The 21,082-nt window shown below is 38.1% G+C and overlaps 3 protein-coding genes across 5 annotated transcripts; all 3 read right to left on the bottom strand.

Moving 5' to 3' along the window:
- Positions 1-629: 629 nt before the first annotated feature.
- On the bottom strand, positions 630-2,619 carry LOC116171113 (retinol-binding protein pinta-like). Of its 3 annotated transcripts, none has more exons than XM_031487794.1 (6): positions 2,487-2,619; positions 1,754-1,981; positions 1,546-1,705; positions 1,125-1,500; positions 965-1,073; positions 630-916 (listed from the first exon to the last, which is right to left on the bottom strand). In XM_031487794.1, the coding sequence occupies exons 2-6, from the start codon at positions 1,887-1,889 to the stop codon at positions 768-770; spliced, it is 930 nt and encodes a 309-aa protein (XP_031343654.1). In that variant the 5' UTR covers positions 1,890-1,981; positions 2,487-2,619; the 3' UTR covers positions 630-767. The 3 variants fall into 3 exon arrangements, with proteins under 3 accessions (XP_031343654.1, XP_031343656.1, XP_031343655.1); XM_031487796.1 differs by having other exon boundaries at positions 1,754-1,947; positions 2,487-2,616; XM_031487795.1 differs by lacking the exon at positions 2,487-2,619 and adding an exon at positions 2,087-2,434.
- Positions 2,620-5,967: 3,348 nt separating this feature from the next.
- LOC116171112 (retinol-binding protein pinta-like) lies at positions 5,968-7,216 on the bottom strand. Its single transcript, XM_031487792.1, has 5 exons — positions 7,019-7,216; positions 6,801-6,960; positions 6,381-6,756; positions 6,222-6,330; positions 5,968-6,171 (listed from the first exon to the last, which is right to left on the bottom strand). The coding sequence occupies exons 1-5, from the start codon at positions 7,152-7,154 to the stop codon at positions 6,020-6,022; spliced, it is 933 nt and encodes a 310-aa protein (XP_031343652.1). The 5' UTR covers positions 7,155-7,216; the 3' UTR covers positions 5,968-6,019.
- Positions 7,217-17,213: 9,997 nt separating this feature from the next.
- LOC116171108 (retinol-binding protein pinta-like) lies at positions 17,214-18,737 on the bottom strand. Its single transcript, XM_031487787.1, has 5 exons — positions 18,554-18,737; positions 18,349-18,508; positions 17,928-18,300; positions 17,769-17,871; positions 17,214-17,725 (listed from the first exon to the last, which is right to left on the bottom strand). The coding sequence occupies exons 1-5, from the start codon at positions 18,735-18,737 to the stop codon at positions 17,574-17,576; spliced, it is 972 nt and encodes a 323-aa protein (XP_031343647.1). The 3' UTR covers positions 17,214-17,573.
- Between the last annotated feature and the right edge of the window lie 2,345 nt (positions 18,738-21,082).

The raw sequence follows: 21,082 nt of genomic DNA, 5'->3' as shown, positions 1-21,082 counted from the left end.
GTGGTAAGTTTTCAAATTGTCACCCTGTATAACGTTTTATTACATACACCTTCGATTGTAACAACATTCTGGTATATGTTTTACCCTGTCAGTTATTTTACTTCTTTAGCTTATCGAGGCCAGAACAAGGATATCTTAGTCTGCCTTGTTTCCACTTTTGGTATTCTCCCTTCTCTTTTAAAGTTTACTATCGAGCCTATCTGGTTTACTATTACTATATTTACTTCGTTTTGGCTAGGGCACGAGTCATTATTCACCCTGCCCACCTTTACTTTGCCAATGTGTCAGAAAAGTCAGAAAGTCATTCGGGTTATTCGAATGCCTCCCTTCTTCGAGTCCTTGCAATTTCTGAATGTGTCTCGCTGATATACCGAACAAATATGGTGCCACCCTGCAGTCACCCTCACAAGGAAACCGTTTACAGTTGCAACATCGATTGTGTTTCCAACTTCTGGTTCACTTTCCATCTGTTATGGTCACCTTATTCCATTTTGGACGTAGTGAAATCAAGGCAATCGGCGAAAAAATATGGAGCCCCGCGACTGCCTCACAGCGGCCACTCATTGGTCTTTATTAAAATATTCTATAAATGCTAGTTGAGATCATGGGAGATAAAAGGTGACTAGACGTAATAATCATATTGCTGGCTTTATTGTCAATTGTACTGAAACACATCCCATATACATATAACAATCAAATAAATAATTTATTAAGGAGCTATAAATACATACAAAAATTAACCATTACCTTTGTATTTAAATTCAGTGTTAGTCAATCTCTAATTGTCTGAAGGATCCCTCTGTTCCAAACACGTTTGATATCATTTTGGGTTTCATGGGTTTATTCTTCATATTCGCCCTCCAGTGATCGTGGAGGAAAAATTGCCTATAGTCTTCTACTTTCTTTTTCCAGGTAGCTACGAGAAGATACACTTATACATGCGTTGCAAAACGGAGAAACTAACCAGTCAACTCCTCTATGGATCCATTGCTGCCACCAAATTCTTCCGGTAGCAGATGTTGGGGTATTTTGTCGTATAGATCTTTGAAACTGTTTTCGCTAGCAATTGTCATCTGGAAAGTGTTTAAATTGAGCTATAAGCCGGTACGTAGGTATATACTAACCCTTTCACTCGTTTTCTTAGAGAACAACCTTCTGGCAATGCGCAATGCGGAATCAACAAACGGTGGGCAGTTTGTGATGCAAACATTGTTAACCCTAAATGGATACACGTGCTCTAATAGTGACGTAGTTTCTTTGGCCACCAAGGGCGTTAACTGCGCGAGATACTTAATAGGTGCATTTTTACAATTGGACCAATTCTTCATTCCCCCAACAACGCAATGATCGTCCTCCATTAGCAAGATATCCATTATCATTTGGGACACTTTGAAAATGTTAATAAGCGGCATAGTGTCCGGATCAAGATTGTCGCCGTAAGTATACATAATTATTCTGCAACTGTGGTCTTCTGATGGTTTCGGTAGTGGAAGTATCACACTACAGACTTCGGTTTAGAAATTAAAAATCATAAATAAAACGTACCCCGCGTTTAATATCGCTTGTATTTCTGGTAGAAATGGATCTCTTTCACTAAACGCTTCCGGTACAAGCGCCCTCACCGTGAGAAAGGTGTCGATCTTTTCTTTTGCACGTTCTAAACTGAATTTACTGCAACGAAGAAATGACAACAGAAACTGGTCATCTAAAAAGTGATTAAGGTTTTTTTGTACAGCATTACTCGACTTGTTACCAGTCTCAATGTCAAGATGCGGTTGCTTCTTCATCCATTTTCGTAGATATTCGATATCGCTCTTTGTTCGATTGGGAACTTCGTTAAGTTCACTTACAGCTATTAATTTCAGTTCCTTGGACAATTGTCGCGTCATGCTTGACACTGTGGACGGACGTCTATCGAATGGGTTCTACTACCACTAAGTGATGATTCTTGCAAATAATTGTGGGAGATTAGCACCAATTTCTAAGAAATGTTCATTACTTAACGCAAAAATACAAATGTAGTTCAAGGGGAGAATTAATTTTGTTTACTAATTACTTAACTATTGTGAATGTGTTACGTGAATACCTGATATTTATTCTTTATTCCCATCTAAAAGAAAAAAACAATGTTCCGTTTTGTGCATTAAGGGAGTTTTTTCCTACGTATGTGCGTCAGAATTATATGTTTTAATTATTTTAGATTGCGTCAGTTATTTAGGTACATTAGCTTCAAGTAAAATAAAAATTGCTGCTAAAATATTGTAGGCAAACAATGCTCTATGGAAAAATTATTTCGAACTCGAGCGTCGGTTTGTAAGGCTTGTTTATCCCAGAAGGGTACTATATTATACACATTGATCGCGGTAAATGCAGTAAAATTTACACTCAATCTTAACGTAATTATCCCATAAAACAAAACCGCAAACCCTGAGTGAAGTTTTTTCTTGGATAATGTAAAAAGGTATAATTGGACATAAAATGCTCACCTTTTGGTGTAAAGAATGGTTGCAGAAGGTGACTAATTTCTCCTATCTATGCGTAATTCTTGCCTGGTGGACTAAATTTTGCTGAAAAAGTCACTCGCATTCAAATTACATTAATTATGTCGGTTGTTACACCAGTATGTGGAATTTCAGATATCACTACACCACTATTAATTAATTATTAATTAGGTGTAGATATTTAAAGTAATAGATAAGGTTGCCATATTTCCACCAACGGATACTTAGCGGTGTGTGATAGCGTTACGTTAAACCAAAACCCTAAAATGCTGTAAGATGAAGTATTAACTAATTATTATACAATACTACAGATGGTTTATCCATGGATTCAGTTATTTGCATTTCTTCACAATGAACTTCAAATCAAATTGGCTTATCATCACTTGGAGCTAGAATCAAATAAATCCAAGCTGTTTTGATGGCCCAGTCATTTTTCTGAGCCTGAATACATACAAAGGGTCGTTAATAAGTTTGGAAACCGTCGATTATCGGGAAGAATATAAAAGGTATCGAAATAGTTATTTATGTATCAAGGGCATTAAGGCGATATTTATGCCGAGGGCGACAGAGCCCGAGGGCCTCTGGCCCGAGGGATTGTAAGTCGCCCGAGGGTTAAATATCGAGTAATGCCTGAGGTGCATACAACATTTTATTTTTCATCGTTCCAAATAATGCATTTCCAATATACAAATGTAATGTAAGTAGCATCTTTTTTATGACATAACTCCATCAACATATTTGACAGGCAGTTTGAGGGCATAATGAGAGGGCATAATGGATTGTCATCTCATTATGCCCTCTCATTATGCCCTCTGGCGTCATAGACTGCTTTATATATCTCATATGACAGATATAATTGGCATATAATAGGCAAATGAAAAATAAAAGCTTTATATAATAGTTTAATTCTTGAATGTCTATGTCTACTAGGCAGTAGTAGATCTTCCGAATCTGGATTTGTATAGTTTTAGAAGCTTAGGTCATCTCCTATCAGAGTCCGGTTGATAGCTCAGGGTTAGGAAACAAAACAAAAGCGTGAGAATCTCCACAGCGGTAGTTCGTTTTCGGCATATGATCTTCGGTCCTTCGTTACACTGGCCAGTAGGGTTAAGTGCCACTAAATTTCTATCTTAACTGTCACCGTATGAAATGAAGGGCAGTAATAACAGTAAAAACAATTTAGGTACCAAAAGAAATACTGGTTCATTCAATTAATAAAAACTCAAAACAAACTTGATCCAGTTAATTGGATGTTTATTTAATTGCCCAAGTGCTCTGATGGTCGGTGCAATCAATACAATTACTTCAACGTGGTCGTTATCTCCCTGTTAAGGTCGACACAGGTATTTCGCCTAATTAAATTGATATCTTCGCACAGAACCACCCTGATAGTTTTAACACCCTCGATTTGGGCTGGTATTGTTCAGCGGGAGGTACCCGGTCGAAAGGAAAGCCCTCTAAAAATACTACATACAACATCCGTCCAAACGCATTTACCTCTAAGTTAATGAGAAGGCGTAGAAACCAATTAATTCGAATGAAGATGTAACAATTACTCAAATGAATTTCTAATCTAACATTTTTGTTGCTAATTTTGCTCAAGTCGAAGGGTTCCTGGTTCGAATCCGGGTATGGGTATGGAAATTTGTAAATCTATACTGGGTTGATTGGTAGAGCAGTCTTGGCTGAAACCCCCTCTACTTGCAACAACGTCGTGAGAGATTCTTCACAGACTCCTCAAGAAGATATTCTGGAGATTATTAAAGGTTTTTCAAGGTTTTGGAGAATTCTTTAGAATTTTACTGATTCAGGTAAACATCTGCAAACAATCTACTTTATTATTTTTTTTTTTGCCTTCATTTTTGAGTGGGCGGGCTTTCATCCAAGGCTGCTCTACCAACCCAACCCACTATACATTTACAAATATCCATGCCCAAACCCGGACCGAACCAGGGACCCTTTGTACCGCAGTCCAGCTTTTTTAGCAAAAATATCAGGAAACATATTATACTTAGTGGAATATTTAATGGTTCATAGAGGATTCTTGAAATATTTCACAGAGATCAGGGACGTTTTTCAATACCGCTCTTGAGGGTCTTGGCGAGGTTACTAAGAGATTCTTTCCAAATTATGTGAAAGTTCTGAAAGATGCAAATAGTTGGTGTCAGTTGAAGAAAATTCAGTTAACGAGAAAAGAAAAAGGAGCGAGTATCGAGTTTTTAATACATCCTATTTACAAATTGGTTGACGTTTCGTCCGATAAGACTTCAAAACATTGACATGTGTTTATAATGTGTTTTTATGTGGAGATACACATAAATAAATGCTTCCATTTTCTCGAGAATGTCATCCATTTGGGTAGAACTTGTAATGCTAAGGCGAGAGCTACTCCACAGCATTGTCCATTCAGAATCAAGGGCCGATCGAAGGATTCCATATTGAGTGTCTAGGAGCTGTTGGGGGAGTTGCTGGGTACGGAAGTAGCCTTTTCAACGGAGCTTCCAATCCAGGAACCGCGGAATTGTCAAATTATCCGGCGAGGCAAACCTTGGAAGAGTAAGAGACTTCACTGCTGGGACGTGAATTGGGGTTGATGCAGTTCTATAGGAAGCTTTTTGCTGATTAAGGACCTGGGTGTAGATCCACAACTTGCAACAATTGAGGAAGAATCACCTCCGGGTTGGGTGCCTGGTTAGCCGCTGACCTTTGGATTTCCTTCATTGTGTGATTTTGACGGAGAAACAGCAATAAATTTATTCACTTTCGCTTGTGGGTTAATTAACTAAGTCGACTGCGTCATGTGGGAAACATCTTAACACATAACCAAGAAATTGGAAATTATGATTCGACCAAAAAGTTTATTCTTGACATCAAAAATATCATGTATAGGTAGAATCTAAAATTGAGATGGTATATAGGATGTTCCATTAATCATGCTGGCATCAACTTCCGGTAACCAGCTTGAAAATGTTTTAGATTCCGCCTATTGGAATCTGAACTGTAAAATTTTCAAAATATTCCGAAGCCCCTTTTCGAGATATAGAGACATTGGTCTTGGGACTTGCATGATATCATTACAATTTTGCTACACTGAACATGACTAAAGCTAATTAACTCTGTTCTAAAAATAACTCAGATTGTCACGTAGGTCGATAATGCTATCTGATTTGTTATGATAATTAAATATGCGTGCCTTCGCTCAAACAACATCATCTATATCAGTCCCAAAGTAAACCCACTAAACAACCATTATAATTGTTACTTTCCATTGAGTAAATTTTATTGCTTTCAATCTGTTATAAGAACAAATTGATGATGGATAGTAAAAAAAAACGCGAGAGATGATCAACTCGGTAAATCGCAATCCCTTCGAGTACTTTCTATTTTTAATAATCAAGTTTGCGTCCTTTACGCTTAGTACAGTAGGTGGTTGTTGCGAGAACTGTTAATAATTTATCGGTATGAAATAATAGAGAAATGGTTTGTGTAGTACTGGATTTTATTTCCATTTGAGCGAATTAATCAATATCTAGTTTTCTGAATGATCCTTCCATCCCAAATACATCAGAACTGGTCCTCGGACTGCCCAGACGTAAGTCCTCGTTAGATTTCCTTTCTTCGTCTTTCATAAGCCAATCTCGATAACTTTCCACCTTCCTCTTCCATTCAACTAAGATGGAATAGAGAGAAATATTCATTTTTGGGAACAATGGTTTAAACCTGTTAATTGCTTCACGGATCCATTGCTGCCCCCGTACTCCTCGGGCATTAAGTGCTTGGGTATTTTCTCGTAAAACTCCTTGCAGTCAGTTTGCGCATAAATGGACATCTGAAACAGCGTTTAGGCTACCAAAATGCATCAAACGGCACACTACGCACCCTGTCGCTCAATTTTTTAGTGAAAAACAGTTTGCAAACTTCGTAGACGTATTGGAATATCGGAGGACATTCGGTAGCGTACATACCCTTAAGTCGTATGGGAGTTCCGTTCTGAGCGATGGTTATGTATTTTTTAATCAGAGGCGCCGTTAAATGAAAAACGTATTTTGCAGGAAGGTTTTTCACAGTTGACCAGGTATTTATTCCGCCAATAACACATCGATCGTCTTCCTTCACTAGAATGTCCACTATCATATACATTGTCTTTATAACATTGGACACGGTCATGGTTTCCGGGTTGAGTTTGCTTCCGTAAGTAAATAAAAGTAATCTGGGCCCGTCGTCACTCAATGGTTTAGGTAACGGAAGAAGTACGCTGAAACTTGAAATTACATAATTGTTATTCTCTCGAAATTTTACCCCGTATCTAGTATAAGTTGTATTTCTGGCAGGAGAGGATCCCTATTTGTGTATATTTCAGGTGAGAGTGTCCGCATGGTGTAGTAACAGTCGATCCTTTCTTTTGTACGCTCCAAGCTGAACTTGCTACAGCGAAGGAAGGACAACAGCATCTGATCCTCTAAAAATGTAATTTGAACACACAGTTCATTAAGCAAATGAGCAGGCAAATGAGTTACCTATTTCAAAATTTAAATGGGGTTGTTTTTCCATCCACTGTCGAATGTGGTCAAAATCACTTGCAATTCGGGATGAAGTTTCATTCAGTTCGATTTCTGCAACTTTTTGCAGCACTTTATTGAGTTGGCGATACATGGTGCGTCCACAACGTGTCGGCTACGAATAGTCGTACTTCGTCAATCTTTAGATGCACTTTGTAACTTGAATTTTAATGATAATTTTATGATAATCAAATGAAAACTATAACGCATTCAACGGGTAAGTATCTATCGATACCAGTTCTTGTAAAAGTTAATTATGTAGCAAGGTTGGTGGGGTCAGAGACCACTCCTTTTGAATAGTATCCATTTTCTTTCTCATTGAATTTTTAAAGCTGCTCATTTAGAACAGATCCCCACGTCCGCCAGAATTCAGTAATTTAATCAGGAAGAATATCAGTTAAGTTTAGCAGTATAAATAAGGAAATGCTGGCAAACCCGGAACAGTTACAACACTAGGAGGCAAAAGGCAACCTGTTCAAAACAACAGTATGCAGTCTTCGCAAGGACATAGAGGAAATACAATTCCTCTATGACAAGGACGAGGCGTCAGCATTTCCTCAATAACAATAGAGGTAGACTAGGTTAAGAAAGTAATGCCTATGATATAAATATAAGAATCTGCAATAAAACATTATCAATTCGCAATGGTCAAGGGAAGTACCGAGTAGTCGAGATTCAAGATAATCCTCGACCGATATTTTACCTTGTGTAAGATTCGCTTGGGAGCGCTAGGATTTATGACCCTAACGCTATATTTGATCCTTGTTCCGGTTCCGGCCCGGTGATTTAAAGTGTCCAGGAAAATTCAACAAATATGGTAATGGAGAAGCTAACTACGGCGCAAGCTCGCAGAAGCCGTGCAAAAGTTCGACGAGCATCTCCGGAAGCTAGGGACGAAATCATCCACAAAAAAAGAAGTGAGTTGGGTGCAATGGACTACATTTAACCAACGCCACTCGCAACTCGATCATGGCTCTGCAACTACAGCCATACCATGATTACGTCATTACAAGGCAAGGTTGCCAGGAGATTCACACGAACCCTCAGTTACGTAGCAACAAATGAAACTAGACCGGCTTACGAGACTCGTCAAGGACCTTAGACAAGGAAAGAGAGGGGACCCGTAATACCGCATCCACGGCATGCGTGAATTTGACGCGAATTTCGAAACGACCGCCATATTTTCGGTGGCACTCAAAGCGCGGTGGCAGTGTGAATTTTTTGACATTTCTTCATTACTGATAAAGTTTGTGTGTGCAAAACTGTGTGATATAAACGTGGTGAATTGTTTTGCGTACAACTGTAAAAGTTGCAGTGGTCATTGTCCAGCAGGAATATCATTTCATAGGCAAGATAAAAAACGGCACGTTGTCTGGTTTGGCTAAATTTAATTAAATCTTCATGGTAGTTAATAAAACACTTTTAAGGTCTTCATTTTCATAATCTTACAATTGTCCTATATTTTTGTGCATCAATAAAATACTGCTTTATACTTCTTTTCATTGATAATTTCTCGATTACAGTAAGCAAGTGATATAACCTGCAAGCGATATTCCAGTGACGGCGTGACTATCTAGTTACATGACGTAACAGATATGTACATGTTTGGATGCCCTTAGGCGACTGATTACTTTGTATGGAGTAGTTTAACTACAGTGTATGTTGCCTTTGTACTTACATGTAGTACGACAGATAGGATTTGATCTTAAAAAGAGAGAGGTCATCGATCGATGTTCGAAGCGAAGCAATACACATCGATCGCCGCCACATTCGATAAACACAAGATATCCTGAAGGAAGATCGTTATGATTAAACCCGTTAGGGGAGAAGACATCTCAATTCAATATTATTACAGTCGTCATCGTCAACGGTTTGCTATAGTATCAACAGCTTATTACTTAAGTACAAGAAACTGAGGAAGGGGTTTAAAGAAATTCTTTTTAGACACGTTTTGTATTTGTCTTATGCGGCTATCGATTTCGACCTAACTGGTCATCTTCAGGCCGAGCGTCATTTATGAAGTGAAATGAATACAAAATTTTTTTAACGATGTTATATAGTAGTGGTCAGTAATGACAAATTAATGTACGAAAGAGTGAGGTTGTGTATTAGTATTTTAAAAACGCTGCGTAGAAATGGTTACAATTGCTTATCGAAATCAGGGCTCCGTTCGCCTAACGTTCCGTGCGGTGCGTCCAATTTATGGCTTTCATGGACATCCTGCAGAGTCCACAATCCGTTGTTTAATAAAAAATTTTAGACAACGGGGTCAGTGATTGATGAAGCAGTTCCTGTACGTCAAAGAAACGCAAGATCGTTGGAGAATATTATTGCCGTTCGGAATAGTGTGCGAGAAAACCCCAGGCAGCCCATTCTGCAGAGTGCGCAAGAGATGGGTCTTTCTGGGACGTTAACTTGGCGGATTTTGCGCCGAGACTTGGGTTTTCAGTTCCCTAGTCTATGCAGACCAACCACAGTCAATTGCTGCCCTAAAGACCAGTATAACTCGCTTTCTTCGTGAAATTCAGCCCAGTTTAAGCGAACATGTCCAAAATTGGTCCACCACAATGCAACGTCCACAGCGGAGTCGCGGGGGCCATTTCACTGAAATTATTTTTCATAAATAATGTCATCGAATATCCTTTAAAATATTATAAAACTTGTGGTAATATCACTTAAACAGGTTGTTTTATTTCATTTCAAAGTTCGAGCGCTCTTAATGAAAAACCCTCGGAAAAACCCTTTACTTTCAATAATATTGCGCTTATATCGCGAACCCAGTTTCTGAAACGATCAAAGTCCAGTCGTATGTTTACGTTTATCGCGTTTTTTGTCTCTCTATTCAGATAAGAACCTAATATTATGCCCGACAACTGTACGCACAGGTTAATCATACCATGATGGCAGTATAAATAAATTGTAATTTCCTAATGTAATACCCGAGTGGGCGCCACTGGTGGTGGCAGTATGATCGCAATTTGCTTCACGCGCGCGCTCTCTATTACGGGTCCCCTTTCTTTCATAGTCTAAGTCAAGGACACACGGATAGGACCTGGACATCACAGCGGCTATTGGCAGATAAAAAAGGTGGAGATTCCCAAGCTTTGGGACGCCATCCAAGACGCCCATGAAGACATCATGGTAATCAGCGAAATACCTGATACGTTAGCGACCCAATACGAAGTAGTAAGAGATGCAATTCACCAAATCATGGTGGAGCTCTGCGGGAAACACTCACGAGAAAATGGGGCTACGACATTCTTCGTCTCCAGCGGATACAGATTCCGCAATTTGGGGGCGACTACGAGGCATGAACCAGCTCCTATGACCTGTTCCACAAAAAGGTGCACTCCAACAAGAGGTTAACCAACATTGAAAAAATGCAACATTTGAAAACCAATCTAAAAGGCGAGGCCAGCAAACTACTACAGCACCTACCGGTATGTGAAGCCAACTACAACGACGCGTGGATGCTGCTAACGAACCGCTACCACAATAAGCGTCTACTGCCATCCAAGCAACTCAACAACAACTTCATCCTACCAAAAATGAGTCCAAACGTGCCAGAGGGACTTAAAACCATCCATGACACAATTGCCGATAGCCTCCACGCAATTAACAACATGGGTGTACCAACGGATTTCTGGGGAGCCATGGTGATGCACATCGTATACGACAAGGTGGATGCGGCAACATTGGCCGCTTTTGAGAACACCCTACAAGCACCAAAAGAGGTACCTTCATTCAAAAACTTGTTAAGCTTCCTAGAAGCACGGTTCCAATCGTTGGAACTCACCAAGGACAATAAAGCTTCAAAAAGCAACAACCACAAATTTCAGGCAGAAAAACGTTGGGCACGAGTTTACCACACTAACATTACGAGATGCTCAATCTGCAAGGAAGATCACCGCCTTTCAGCATAGAAGAAGTTTGGCGAAATGTCGGCACAGGATCATTGGTAGATACTCTTGTAGAAATTGCAACCGGTAACACCACAGCATGCTCATATCGGGAGCCCTACTGAAAATCGTCAAAGAATGGAAGTAGCTAGTAACCTCTCCACTAGCATGGAGCATGCAACTGAAATATTGCTCGCCACAACCCTCATTACAGTCAAGAATCAACAGCGGATCCAGAGTTGTCCTTCGTCACCGAAGAGGATATTTCCGGCGTAGGTCTAACGGGCACACACCCCGTATGAGGAAAGATCGAGGTCGAAATCAAACCCAGATTCCCCAGTAACTTTAAAGCAAAGGGGTACTCTTTGCTTTAAAGTCAAAAGCCATTTCCTGATTATGAAGCAACTCACTGCATCGTTACCAGTTCTTCCATCCCGAGACGTCGCATCAAGCTACGTCAAAAGGGGACTCCTAGCCGACACGCACTACAACGTTCCGAAGCCTATCAAGATCAACTATCACATGTCAATACATGAGCGAGAAAGAGATGGTAACAGTTTGAAATAGTTGGGTTCACAAGCTAGTGACTCAGGCCTCTTCTTTCACTGTACGCAGCTGTTGTAATTCCGTTTAAAAATGTTCCCTCCTCGTCTTTTGATTGATATACTCCTTCACTCTTGGAATTTCAAAAAACCTTTAAAAAGTGTACCGATCTCAATTGGCACAAGTGGCGGTGTGCCGCCTGTAGCATTTGGGTGACAACGCCACATGTTTACGTCAGACGAGTAAGACATTCGGGTCAATAGAGCCGTCAGCTGTTCTAAAGTCACCAGCAAGCTGACAGTGACCATCAACTAAAAAAACCGAAATGCAGCTTTTCTATTGGTTGTTATGGCACGGCATTACGTTCAGAAAGGTAGGCCCGTTTCGGTTTTTTCAACGGGAGAGATTCAAATAGCGAAAGAAGTGTGAGAGCCATCATTTGAAGACTAATTCGTGAGCGATCTCGTACATTGTTTGTGCGTAAATTTTTCTATCGTTGAAAGCACATTCACTTGATTTTCGCGAACCATCACGTACCATTTTAAGTGCGCTAAAATTCTCGATTGCAAAGTAGGGCAGTCACTGTACACGCAAAAACGCACGTTAGGTCGCAAATTGCAAGGTTCTGAATTGCTGAAATGTTCTTAGTGTAGATCCCAGTAGTCTAAAACCAAGTTTGCAACCTTGAAAAACCTGTGCTAACTTCATGGTGCTCGAAAACCTCGGAAATTTGACCCTTTTCTCAGTTTTTTGTTTGCAATTTGCATTCGACGGCAAACTCATTCATCATACTTTTAAAGACGATAAAATTCGTAAAAATTTGAACAAAACCTTAGCTCTGTAGGTTCCATCTATCTCGAGATAAAACGCTTCAAAAATGGGCCATTTTTTTCCAAAAAGTTAAAAATTTGTAGTAAGCTATAATACGGTTTTTTATCTATAACTTTTCATGCGCGGAAGCGAGGCCTACGTTGCGGAAGCGATCTTCACGTATTACCGCAATTCTTTTAGATTTTGACGCGTAGAATCCAAATCGCCCAGAAAACTAGCAAAAATTATAACACTTTAGTGCTGGACCTACAAAGAAAACACAAATTCTTCGTATATTAACCACAATTTACATGTAGAATTCAAAAATGCATTCAAATACAGGGGGTTTCATTTAAAAATGTATTTGTGAACGTGCCCTGTATAATTCAAAATATGTATACACGTGGAGGATATTTAACCCTATTATCATAATACAACAGATATCGGAAAATCTTACCTTCAAGACTCCGCCCAATCGTTAATTCACCCGGTACAGTTCCGCGCAGGAAAAATTTCGAGGCACTATTTATTCTGCTCAAGTTTAGGTTTTCTACACGAACGAGTTTACCATTGTTGATAAGGGGCACATAATGTTATAGTCTATTTCCATAATACCTTATACAGGGTGAATTTTTCCGATGATAGGCGCGAGGACCTTGGAAACTAGCAGAGCCGAATTAGGAATTCGCGTGCCAGCAATATAAATATTTGCGAGAGGACACCTTCACCTTTTTGAAAATGCAAATGTTATGACTAGATTTATTTCATGGCAGCGACAATGGCTGGTAGATAAGGTAATCTCAGGTTAAAATTGTCGCTACAAACGGTCATAAAGGTTGCATTCGTAGTGCTAAGGGTTTAAAAGGGTTGTGAGGTTTTATTGTAAATGATGTCTCTCTCAAACCACCATTCATGAATTTTTGGAAGTAGCTGATGGGTCATTCTGTATGTTAATGTCACACGATTGTGTTAGTATTGTGCATTCGTCCCATTTAAATGTTCCAAAAAAATAGTACGCGTTTAAGTTAATCTTGGGATTGGTTCAAAATGCAATTTGTGGGGTTTACTTTTCATATAACTTTTTGGAGAGCAGGGTCTCAAAATTCTCCAGCCGACGTCTACCTTTGGTCCATCACATTTTGGGTTGCCCCATTTCAACCCACAATTTTATAGTATTATAAGACCACAGGTGCATAATTTGCTCGATGATTCACTGGCTTGTCAACAAACATCAGTACACGCATGAGCGCGAACGCTCGTTCGGCCCCATTCGTTCCAATTTGAATGTACACCTGCAACTGGAAATGTAGATAAGCGCGTTTTGATCGGTACAAGTTTACGTTAATCATTCTTCTCAAGAAATATAGTTTAGCAAGTAGTGAACGCGAAGTGAAGTGTGTTTCTTGGGGGAATGGTTTTCAAAATTCCTCAAAAGTTTCCATTAACAAAACTAAGGGTGAGTCAATTTTATCATAAACGGCAATTATTCATGTCGATGAATTTTGAATGCACTACTTTCTAATTTAAACGATGGTATTTAACAATTCGGCAAACAGTCTGCATTGATTTTGAATATGAGGATTTACATAACGTGCAAATAGAGTCTTAACATAAAAAAATTGCTTCCTAATTTACTGGAACTCATTTATTTGGATTCTATGGCAACACGTACGGATAACTATCCTGGGTGCGTTCACCAGAACCAAACGTGTTTGCGCTTTGATTACGTTTGCAAACACAAACTGTTTAGGCGCAGGTGAACGATAGGGTGCGTTTGCCAGAACCAACTGTTTGCAAACCGTTTGCGCTTTTTAGATAAGTACGTTTACTGAATAACTGAACGCGTTGCTAGTTGTTAAACTGTTTGCAAGCGGACGCCATTTTTTGAATCGCAATTTAAACTCGCTGAAAATCACAAACATGTTTGTAATTTTGTAAGGCATGCATATTTGTTTAAACCATCGGCATATAGGTTTATGCGCGAAATTGGAGTAAATTACTAGTACGTACGTACATCACGACCAAAAATTGGATAATTGCATATTGCACACAATGCGCTTTAAAGTTGTAAGAGATAAATCGTATCATTTAATTGTGAATAAAGAAGGGAGCATTCCATGTATGGAGGCTTATTCAAATTCGAGGGCCACCATGGGGATCTCGGGAACTGTAAGAAATAGAGGTTGGCAAAGTTGAGTAGTTTGATACTTAACAAAATGTCGTTTTGAAACTGAAAAAATTCCGACTACTTTCGGAGATATCCAGAAAAAAATGACATTTTACAAAATCGTTTTTATTTGTTACCTAAGTTATTTAAAAAGATATTTCAAAATAAACGGCCCATATTTGTGACCACTTTTTTCCATATACAAGATGCTAGTTTTAAATTTTTAGTCTGACGTTTCGTCTCCGATTAACCATCATCAGCTTTGTTTTTTCTTATGGAAGTCATTTTTACTTTTTGTGTCGTTTGATATAGCTTTTTCCTATCAATAAATGATCCTGTTAATCTGTAAAAACGCAAGAAACTGCGAACGTACACTGCCCACGACAAAGTTGTCAGACAAGAAAAGAAGATATTTTAACAGTATTACTTCAGCCTCCCTTTGACGAATGTCAAATTTGAAATACTCGGCGAGTAATAACTTTGTGAATAACTGTGTGAAATCGTTCCACACCAAACTTCTCTTCGAATCTAATTAGGGTACATTATTCGTATACTAATAATTAACACAAGTATCTCTATAACCTATAACTGATACTGGCTGAGTGCTCTCGATTTCATTTGGACTTGTACTGACCCCTTCATATGCGGTTTATGAAGGCTCCAAAACGGCACGAACGATTTGCTCGTCTTCTAGTAGATTGCTGGCCATCAAACCCTGCCTTGCAACACTATAACCACAGATTATACGTCGTATATCTGTGCTATAACCAAAGAGTAACCATAATTGCTATAACCAAAGAATGGTTACTCTTTGCTATAACTATACGTTTTTCACCTATACAAATCTTAACTCTTTCCTTAAAATGACTATACTTATGTGGTGAGTTTATTAAATTTATTAAATGTAACAATCTGTAAATAAAAACTTCTCATAAAGCAGGTACAATTTATGGATAAAAAATATTTAATCAAGGATCCAGTGAATAGGCATTTAATACTCCAATTTTGATTTTCTATAGGACAATTCAATTCATCTCGTATAGCAGGATGTATTTAAACTGTAGAAAGGTTGCCATATTTTTATTGAAATGTACAAAAAGAATACAAAACGGTTTTCTCAAAATTCACTCTAATTAAATTTGACGTGTGGTTACCAGGCAAATTGCGCGCTTATGACAAATGCGCATGCCCGATCAACATGTTTGTGATTTTCAGCGAGTTTTAATTATGATTAAAAAAATGGCGACCGCTTGCAAACAGTTTGACAATTAGCAATGCGTTCAGTAAATATGCTTATATAAAAAGCGCAAACGGTTTGCAAACAGTTGGGTCTGGTGAACGCACCCATTGTCTGATATGAATCTCGTTTCATTATGGCACCATTCATTTAGCACCACTAACTTGCACCTTAACGCAAAATCAAGAGAATTGCGATCTAGGGCGCTAATAAAAGAAATTCGTCCTTGCAGTTTTTTTCAAAAATATTTGGACAAGTACCTATATCTTGTTTGCGATTGTGGCCAAACTTAACAAATGACGAATCCAAATTTTAAACTGGAAATCTTGATGCGGAATATTGCTCTTGGTGATAATACTTGAGATGAGTCACAAAATACCGTCTAAAATACTCATTCTACAAGGAAAGTCATGAGAAATAAAGTTATAGTTATAGAGTAGTTAGCTTTAATTTAAGATTTAGAGAAACGGTTTAGGGCCAATAGTTCCCTCGTTATCATTTATATCAGGTGAAATGATTAGGAAATCGGATTTTTTGGGAAATAGAGCGTTGAATGTAAATTGTTATCAATATTGCACATATTTGTTTAGGCGCATCCACGGGTCAACCGAATTTTATAGCAGCGGCATCAACTAAGTTCACATTCATTTCCACAAAAATAAAAAAAATGCGCTATTGTGGCCACTTTATCCGTCCGTCCGTCCGCTCGTTTGTTGAGACGCTACTAGTTCTTTATCTTAAGAGCTATTGTTCTACTTTTTTCGCTTTTTGGTTCGTTATGGTGTCGAGGCTTGCACCAAGGAAGAAATTTTTTCTGCGTTTATTGCTAAAAAAGTTGTAAAAAAACCAACTAACCGTTTTTTACATGTTCCATAATTATACACTTTTGCCGTTTATTAACGATCTTAGAGATCGTTTATAATTTTGTATAGCTGTCTGTCGTCTGTCTGTTGGTCTGTTCGTCTGTTCCTTTGTCTGTCTGTCCCTCTATCTGTCCGTGTGAACGATAACTTTGTTTAGAAATGTCCGATCGCTTTGACATCTCCGTTAGTTCTGAACTGAATTGCATGAAATTCAATATGGGCATAGCTTTAGTCATATAATACGAAATTCCAAAAGTTGAGTCGAATCGATCCAAAATTCTCAGTGCCCTTTTCGCATCTCGAATTGCAAACTTTTATTATTTATGGAAGTATTTAAATGAAATTTGATACATAGGCACTTGGAATAAAGGAAAGTCTAACACCAGTGTCAAAATTTGGTTTTGCGCATGCGCAGTGCTAGCTATCTTATTTATGGAAGCATTGAAATGAAATTTGATACATAGACACTTGGAATAAAGGAAAGTCTAACACCAGTGTCAAAATTTGGTTTTGCGCATGCGCAGTGCTAGCTATCTTATTTATGGAAGCATTGAAATGAAATTTGATACATAGACACTTGGAATAAAGGAAAATCTAACGTCAGTTTCAAAATTTGGTTTTGCGCATGAGCAGTGCCAACTTTTTTATTTATGGAAGCATTTAAATTAAATTTGATACATAGGCGCTTAAAATACAACAATCATTCCTACAATCAATCAAATTTTTACTTTCTAATTTGCACTTTAACATTGAAATTGCCGTAGCTGATTACCGGAGTACAAAAAATAGCGTATATACCACAGGACTAAAGTGCGTCCTAATCTCTTGGTTGCTTGTTGCCCTCAACTACGTTTCGGGCAACAATCTGCACCCTTGGGATTAAAACACACACTTTAGTCCCTCAGTATATAATATACTATTAATAGTTTTTTTAGTGCATTAAAATAATAATTCCCTACATAGATAGTTTTCTAGTAACTCCTATAATTTTAAATCAATCGACAACTAATTTCCTAAACGATCCCTCAATCCCAAGCTCACTGCAGGTGGTTCTAGGTTTTCCAGGGCGGAGATCTTCATTCGTTTTATATTTAGCGCAATCCCGAAACCAGTTGCTATAGGATTCGACTTTGCTTTTCCAAATAGCTAAAGACTATAATTAACATTTGAATAGAAATTGATTACCTACGTCCCAGTTCGCGAACTGATCCATTTTTTCCCCCATACTCTATTGGCATTAGCTCAAGTGGAATGACCTTCTGCAAATCCTTATTATCGCTATAAACGTGTAACTAAAAACGGTCCGGTTTTATATTTTTGAGGTGGTCAAATTCGCAAGTTAACATACCCGATCGCGTATTTTACCACGCAAGCAAGCTTTGGCGATGGCAATTGTAACTTCTAAAGCTGTTGGACAATTCTCCACTTGTATACCTTTGAGTCGCAGAGGATATCCAGTCTCCATGCAGTAGACGTGCTTAGTTACGTAAGTCGGAGAAAATTGTAGGACGTATTTTAATGGACACCTCCCCAAATCACACAGTATGTACACACCGGAAACCGCAGTGTTAAGATCCTCAATCATCAAAATATCAAAAATCATTAGACATGATTTTATAACAGCTGTGTAGGGTATAACTTCGGGATCATAATCGTCGTACACTATGAGAACAATCCTGGGTCCGCAGTGGCCGATGGGATTTGGTAATGGAACCATAGTACTTTATTAATAGTCAGTAGGTAGTACTCATGGTAGTTTTACAACTTACCCGACACTTAATAGCGCTTGAATCTCAGGTGAGAATGGATCGCGGTCATTAAAAAGGTCCGGCAGTAATGAGTACATTGAGTAGTAGTTCTCGATCTTTTCTTTAGTACGCTGAATGCTATACTTTGAGCTTCTCAAGAATATTAGGAGAGATTCATCATCTGAAACGACATTTTGGGACATATGCAGTAAGAAAATTTATTTACCGTCTCGGACATTTAGATGAGGTTGTTTCTTCAACCAATCTCTAATCATCTTCAGGTCACCGTGTATGGCTTCGCGATCTTCTTTCAAATCTTCGACCTTGCAGCACTTCATTTCATTTAAATTATCCATCGTATTTCGTTCTACTAAGAGGCGTTTGCATGGTATGTTATACTCATCGGTCATTAGAATACAATTAACTATTAAGATGCTGTAATGGGATCTACATAGTCACAATACCTACCATGCTGGTGTGCTTTTCATTTAATAGAATGCTTACATTAATGATTAAAATCAAGTTCACTGTATGCTAATGATGTTAGTAAATAGCAACAGTTAGACACCAGTGCGGTAAACTTCGTTACGCAGAGGCATGGGGAATACGTAATGGCATGGGATTTCTCACACAGACTGAACCGTTCCGTATCCAAAATTGTTTGTTTAGTTCGCAAAAAGAATAAGTTAGAGATTTTTATATTCATATTCAAAGATTTTAGATACCAATAATATCGTTGAGGATTTGGGGTATCCGACTACATGACAAGTATATGAATATTTTTTATAGGCACACCAAGTATTAAAGAATAATGCTACCTACCTTCCGTACTTTTACTTCCCAGGGTTGCTCAGATAGAAAGGGGTCAGTTCTTTGACTGATGATCTCATTAATAATTAAAAATTCATAACCAAAATATGGAAAAATGCTAATTCAAACAGCTGAATATTTAGAAATGTACAGTATACTTAGAGAGATTACTTAACCTCAATGTTAGCTTGCTTTTCAAATAATCCGTTTACTCCCTTTTTTTACAACTTTGACAAAGAATCGAAAAAGTTAATTTAAATTGTAAACATTTGTGAAGATTAAATAATGAAATCTTAACAAATACTTGCAATCCCCTAAAATGAAAAAAAAAACCTAATTTCTAGCTATACTTAAAAAAATATCACTGCTGGACAGATAATTACATTTATTTTCTCAAACAATATGACAAGTATATCTAAATAAGCATATCGATAGCCCAGAGAAAACTGTTTAAAAAACATAGTTTGTCTTTTTTAAATTAATTCTACATATAAGTCAACAAACTACAATAATGGAGTCCTTCATACTACGAAGCATATCTAAATTATTAGTTAAACGTTCATTACCACGTATGAAGTTTTACGCGAATCAGTTTAAATCACCGATAATTCACACAGAAAGGTTCTAACGACGTAAATGATGGCCTTGACATCTTGAACTGTACCTCAATTTGGCACAATACTGTCGATAATGTGCCAAAGGTCAACGTACTGTCTACGATGATCAAATTCACGAGGAATTTGTTGGATTTAACCGCCGCTTCTCATGTGAATGATTCCCAAGTTGGGGTTGGAAGGCAGTCCAGTTATCCATTAACTAGGCTGGAAGTTTTTCGTCCCACTCGATGGCTTCTGTCCAAATATTCTCGAGTGAACAGTTTGGCCCGCATTATTATGGGGACTAGGCAGTCTTGTGGGTCATATAATCTTGGAATTTGGGATAGAATCCTTCGTTTGGTAGGTGTGTACCTCCGGGAGTAGATCTACTTTGAACATCTTGGGTCGGCGCCCATTGTAGGCCTAGGGTTTTTTATGTCTTCTGGCTCAAGACCCGTGAACCCTGTTTCTTGTAGATATTCGGTGATATTCGGGTTCGGGTTGAAACTGCTTATCACTTCCTAAGTTTGCACCCCCCAAGCAACACAGTTTCGTATATAACGTGTTTATAGTAGACCAAAACCCTACGTTTAAAAAACGTAATCATATACTACTATATAGTACGCATAAATGTCCGGTGGATATTGCTATATTCTTGTAGAATATTATTGCGTGTATTATTCCCATTTACGTATATACGATGTATATGCGTGTACTGAATACGTTTAAATTTCGCATACGGAATACGTGTATAAAACGTATCTAATAAATCGACCGACCCTAATCTAGGTGCGCTCATATTTCTGTGATATTGTGTTATAATTATTGCTGCGATTATTTGAGAATGAATACTTTTTTAAGATTTTTGCTAAGAATTTATTGCATTTACAGTTATATATCATCGTTTCCATGTTTCATTAGTCATCATAATAAAGAAATGTAAAATTACATCCTACAAACTACCCAAAATTGTGCGTATGAGCCGAATACATTTGTCGGCAATTTTTATGGTAATTTGCATTGAAAGTTCTTACCTTTCTTTAGTGATTCTAAAATTGTCAGGTTTAAATTATAAGGAATTGATCCCGCACGACATACAACATGCGAAGAATCGCATCTATATTCAAGAAACCCGACTTTTAATTCGGCTCATATTGAAGAGAACTAGTAGAAATGTGATTGGTCAAGGTTTGGCATCCTTTTTCGTTCTGGAGTTAGACGAGGACAGACGAACAGACAAAACCATCACATAAAGAGGATTTTTTTCTTCCCAAAAATTCCCATAAGAATAAATCAAACTCCTTTGAATAAACATTAAAAAGGCAAATTTTAATTTCAATTCCCAGTAC

The sequence above is a fragment of the Photinus pyralis genome, unplaced genomic scaffold (assembly GCF_008802855.1).
Source record: "Photinus pyralis isolate 1611_PpyrPB1 unplaced genomic scaffold, Ppyr1.3 Ppyr1.4_LG5, whole genome shotgun sequence".
Classification (NCBI taxonomy): Eukaryota; Metazoa; Arthropoda; class Insecta; order Coleoptera; family Lampyridae; genus Photinus; species Photinus pyralis.
This window is presented reverse-complemented; position numbering and strand designations above follow the sequence as displayed.